The sequence below is a fragment of the Gossypium hirsutum genome, chromosome A13 (assembly GCF_007990345.1).
Source record: "Gossypium hirsutum isolate 1008001.06 chromosome A13, Gossypium_hirsutum_v2.1, whole genome shotgun sequence".
Lineage (NCBI taxonomy): Eukaryota > Viridiplantae > Streptophyta > Magnoliopsida > Malvales > Malvaceae > Gossypium > Gossypium hirsutum.
The window spans coordinates 107,841,532-107,846,847 of record NC_053436.1 but is presented as its reverse complement, the minus strand read 5'-3'; the positions used below and the strand labels follow the sequence as shown (position 1 = coordinate 107,846,847).

Below are 5,316 nucleotides of genomic sequence, written 5' to 3'. Positions count from 1 at the left end.
ACCTTTACAAAATATTAATTTCGAATCCAACCAATTTTTTATACAATAGAAGATCAAAACACTTGTATATATCCTCTACTCAAAGTTAAAACTTCTATAAGCTTCATTTTATCGTTTGCTCTTGAGGATCCTGAGAGGGAAAGTATAGAAGATACTGAGGAGAGAGAGTGTATGTGTGTTTAACGGAAGAGAGAGAGGAGGAGGAAGAAGAGGAATAAGATGATTTGATTGAATAAAAAAAATTTTATTCGAACCAAACAGTTGAATAAAAAAAATTTTATTCTAAACCGAAAAAATCATAATGTAAGGGTAAAATTTTCAATTATTTATATATTTATTTGTGCTTGTTGAAAAGTTGAAATTTCTCACTTAAAACGTTGAAAATTCCCATTTATTCTAACTTGTTTAGTGCAATATTTATGATTACCTAACAACAATCCTTTTCTCGCACGCTTTGGTTTTGCTTTTACGTGCAAATATTAAATGCACTCCACACATTTTTCATGTCACGATTTAAAATTTAAAATTTGAGAGTTAAAATGTAATTTTATTATTATATCAATGTAAAATTTTATTTTTTTAAATTAAATTATATAATTTTTAATTTTAGAGAATAAATTTTTAGTTTTAATTTTTTAAGAGTCAAAATGAAATTTTATTATTATATTAAGAATCAAATAAATAATTTTTCATTTAAGGTTACCGGTTAAAACTAAAAAAAACTAAGAATTAAGTATTAAGAAATATACACTATAACATTTGAATTATTGCTTAAATTAAAAATTTTCACTAACGATACAATTAGTTTTTTCTATAATAACTAAATGTAAAATCGATTTTTATGTTTTATTTTTATCTTAACAACGAAAACAATCATAAAGTATGAAGTGCACTCTTCACTAATTATTTCTCTATAATAACCTCTTATTTTCATTTTTGTAAAACTAATTCTTTTCCTAAAATAAATAAATAATAAATTTTAGTTAACATATTATTTCAATAAAATATTAATATTTAAATTTTTATATAAAAATATATTAATCATATTTTATTAAATAAAAATAATCTTTAATAATAGAATTATATTTATATAACTCAAGATAAAATCTAAAGCTCACTAATTCATAATATTATTAATATATTATGGTTTTTTAGTTTGAAATTTTAAATATATATATAATATTTGAATATCAAATGTTGTTATTGGTGTTCTAACAGTAAACAAATTAATAATTTTGTACTCTACAATTTCATCCCTATATTTTTATATTGTTATTAGTAGGTCTAAATTGATTACATTATGTTAAACTAGATTGCGACACACCACGAATAAAGTTAAAATAGTGAAAATCATAATTTTTTATATTCAAATCTTATAATTCTCATCCTGTGTATATATTTTGCTAGATTTATCAAAATATAAAAGGATATAAATGCCCTCAAAATAATATTCGTTGCTTTGCAAAAGGAATGGACGTTTGGTAATTTTACAACTAAGTTGGAACTTAGTTGATGGGTGAGGCTGACTCGATCAAACATAGTATAGATTAAGATAGTAAATGGATTAAATTGTAAAAATTAGTATAATAAAGTGACTAAAACCGTAATTAGACCTTTAGTTTTTCTCTCCCATCCATAAATATTCCCGTTGGTGTAATTAAGCCATCTGCCATCCTCCGAACTACGAACCTCAATAACTCCTTTCAGTCAACAAAGGAATACCAAAACGAAAGTCTCTTATTGCTTTCAATTTCATCCATTATTCCCGCATTCAAATCCCTATTCTCTTGCAATATAAATGTCTCAACTTTCTCCTAGGGTCATTACATTCATTGTTAATTATGGATTCGACCCTCGATTCTAAGCTCGTTGCTAAACCTGTCGAGGCGGGAAAATTGAAGAAAAGAGTACGGTGGCCGTCGCGGCTGCTGCCATCATCGTCATATGGTTTGGTGTCGTACAAGGAGTTGCCGGAGTATATGAAGGACAATGAGTTTATTGTGAATTATTATAGGGCTAACTGGCCTCTCAAAGAAGCTCTCTTTAGCATCTTTCGTTGGCATAACGAAACACTTAATGTTTGGACGTATGTTGAAGAAAAACAAAAGCCCTGTTTTGTTAATCATTTTTAATGATCTTTTGTTTTTTTTAGGGATTTTCTATTTAAAAATTTGCAAAGTTTTGCCTGACCAAATATAAATGTTGAGATTTTAATGTAAAATTATAATTTTTATGGTTAATGACCATGCGCATCAGCATGGTCTGGTTGCACTCAGGCACTCAAACTCTCACAAAGTTAAAAAACGAAATTCTTACCAAAAAAAAAACAATATTAATCAATTGAGGAATTTATAACCAACAATACTTAGCAAATTTTTTGAATGGGTCTATCTTCTCTTGGTTTATGATTGTTTTGAAATTTAGTTTTGATTTTTCTTATGATGAATTGTGTAGGCATTTATTTGGGTTTTTACTATTTTTGGGATTAACGATGGCGAATTTGATTGAAGTCCCACAGGTATTGGTTCTCATTGCCTTCATAACCAGGTTCGTTTACAGGTCCTAGTCCTTAATTTTAACGAATTTTACCTTTTTTTCAGTAATACTTACGAGTTAATTGCTGTAATTATGGGAGAAATTTTAAATTGGTCTCTAGACGATCTAATTAAATTTGGGTTGGTATTTAAAATATTAGCAGTGTATTTCTTATTTCACAAATAATTTTAGAAAATCGTTATGTGGTGTCAATTGAGTTTTAACTCGACTGGCATGGCATTATTGTCAATGCAAGAGAACATAAGTTTGAGTGGGCTGAAACATATTATTTTCCTATTTATGGGTTGAAGAGGGATTATATAATAAAAAGAAGAAAATTGTTATTTTTTTAATATATATTTTAATATTAAACTATACATTTGAAGAACATTTGCCAATACTCTGATACTTCTCATGGAGTCTAAAAGTTTTACTCAATTACTGGTATTATATCAAATATTATTTCATTAAATTTCTAAACTATTATATTATTCAATCAATTTTTCTACTACAGGTCTATTGGTGACATGTGTCACCATTTAATTATGACACTCTTTTATTTCGTTTCTTTTTTAATTATAAATAAATATAATTAAAAATAAATTAATTTAAAATTTGACTATAGTTTAAGGATGTCTACTGCAATATTACAAATACTGATAGTAATTAATCACTGTTTTTTTTTTGGGGGGGGCTTAATTTGTTAATATTTTGGTAAGCAGAAGTGATAGTTATTTATATCTTTGCATAATTTTGAATTCGCTTTTTTTCTGTATTAACTTGTTTAAGAAAAATAAATAAATTCTATATACTTGAAGATAGAAAAGTCAGAAAAAAAGGGAATTCAAAATTATGCAAAGATAGAAAAGTCATATTGTTTATGTATGTATGTATGTATGTATGGACTTAAATCAAGAATTTATGTTATACAATATTAATGCAGGTCATCTCCTGTTAGTGGCAACGTCAATGTTTCTCAAGACCTTGTTCTGGTGAGTGGCATTTATTCATAGATTAATTACATTGATCACTGTAAGAAGCTCAATTTTGATTATGCCATGGCCCTGATTTCGGAGAATTGCAGAAGCCAATAACTGCTTCGGAATCAGACATTACCCTCACGGTGACGCCCGTAACACGGTGGCCGTTCTACGTATTGTTGGCCGGCTCCATGTTCTGTCTTCTATCGAGCAGCCTTTGCCATCTCTTTTCTTGCCACTCGCACCGTCTAAACATCATGTTGATGCGAATGGACTACACCGGGATCGCCATCATGATCATTGCGACGTTTTTCCCACCGGTCTATTACAGTTTTCCATGTGATCCGCAATGGCAGTTCATCTACCTTGGTGGGATCACGGTTCTAGGCTTGTTCACCATTGTGACACTGCTATCACCGGCCATGTCGACCAACAAATTCCGACCCTTTCGAGCGTTACTCTTCGCTTCTATGGGGCTCTTCGGCATCGTCCCCGGAACTCACGCCGCGATTGCCAACTGGTCTAATCCGCGCCGCAGCATCGCCCTCGCCTACGAATTCGCCACATCTTTATTCTACATAACCGGGGTCGTGTTCTACGTTAGCAGAGTCCCGGAGCGGTTCAAACCCGGATGGTTCGACTTAGCCTGCCATAGTCATCAAATATTTCACGTCATGGTGGTCATGGGTGCATTGGCTCATTATGGTGCTTCTCTTGTATTCCTGGACTGGCGAAATCACGAAAGCTGTTAATTGCTTCATGCATGATCACAATTTAAAGAAAGTTTTTGAAGCCTATCATTAATGAATTGTTAAAATTAATATGGCTTAGTATTTCATACATTAATAATTTATTTTTTTAATTTTATAAGTTTTAACTTCTTTTATATATTTCATTTTTTTAACATTTTATTTTATCCACTTGCAATTATAAAAAAATATTTGATATACTATCGACGTAGTTTGTAAGAATTCACAAGCTGGTATATTTTAAGGTGTAGTATAAGAAAATTAATTATATAAAATGTAGTGTCTAAAAAGCTTCTATCACAATATATCAAATAATCACCCTTTAATTTATGAGTTAATATTTTGTATAGTGACAGTTTTACATTTTTTTTTCGTTACAAAAGAAGTATTAAATCTAAGATAAATTAGATAAGACAATGCCCTTCATCTTAGTCGTCGTGCAATAACTAAAACACTTTATCAACCTTGTTCTCCTCTCTAAACACATGTGGTTGCATGTAAATATGTCTCTCCAAAGGACTTGAAAACGCCATTTTTGCCAAGCCATCCGCAACCTTATTCCCTTCTCTAAACACGTCTCATATGAAACCATCCAAGTACGTTTGAAAAGGTCCTTGATGGGATGCCCCACGGTTGAATAAATTTGTTCAACTTCATTTGCTTGGATCACTTCAATAGCCTCAATACTATCTATTTTAAGTATCACCTTTTTTAAACCTAGATCCCATACTAGCTGGAGTCCCTCAAGCGCACCCCGGAGTTCGGCTAGAACCACAGGACAACAGTCAATCTTTTTAAAAAAATCTCTCCTGGTAATTACCTTTTTGTTTCTGAAAATAAAAAATAAAAATATTTTCAGAAACTAAATAGAATTATAATAATAAATATTTTGAAATATTATTTGAAAATATATACTAAAGTCTTGGATAATTTTAATTCATTAGTTATTATTATTTCATTTAAAATAATGAATTAAAATTATCGAAGTAAAATGAATAAAATTCATTTAAAATAGGGTAAAAATATAAAAAAAATATCACATTATCATGGGA

General features: G+C 29.8%; 1 protein-coding gene across 1 annotated transcript; it reads left to right on the top strand.

Moving 5' to 3' along the window:
• The first annotated feature begins 1,683 nt into the window (after positions 1–1,683).
• On the top strand, positions 1,684–4,403 carry LOC121212591 (heptahelical transmembrane protein 1). Its single transcript, XM_041085681.1, has 4 exons — positions 1,684–2,086; positions 2,455–2,547; positions 3,479–3,527; positions 3,620–4,403. The coding sequence occupies exons 1-4, from the start codon at positions 1,842–1,844 to the stop codon at positions 4,265–4,267; spliced, it is 1,035 nt and encodes a 344-aa protein (XP_040941615.1). The 5' UTR covers positions 1,684–1,841; the 3' UTR covers positions 4,268–4,403.
• Positions 4,404–5,316: the final 913 nt, after the last annotated feature.

What these genes read in the sequence shown, in the direction of transcription:
- LOC121212591 (XM_041085681.1), top strand. Translation starts at nt 1,842, where the DNA reads ATGGATTCGACCCTCGATTCTAAGCTCGTTGCTAAACCTGTCGAGGCG. An exon ending in GAAACACTTAATGTTTGGAC is followed by an intron (nt 2,087 to 2,454) that starts GTATGTTGAAGA and finishes TGAATTGTGTAG; the next exon opens with GCATTTATTTGGGTTTTTAC. An exon ending in TTTCTCAAGACCTTGTTCTG is followed by an intron (nt 3,528 to 3,619) that starts GTGAGTGGCATT and finishes GGAGAATTGCAG; the next exon opens with AAGCCAATAACTGCTTCGGA.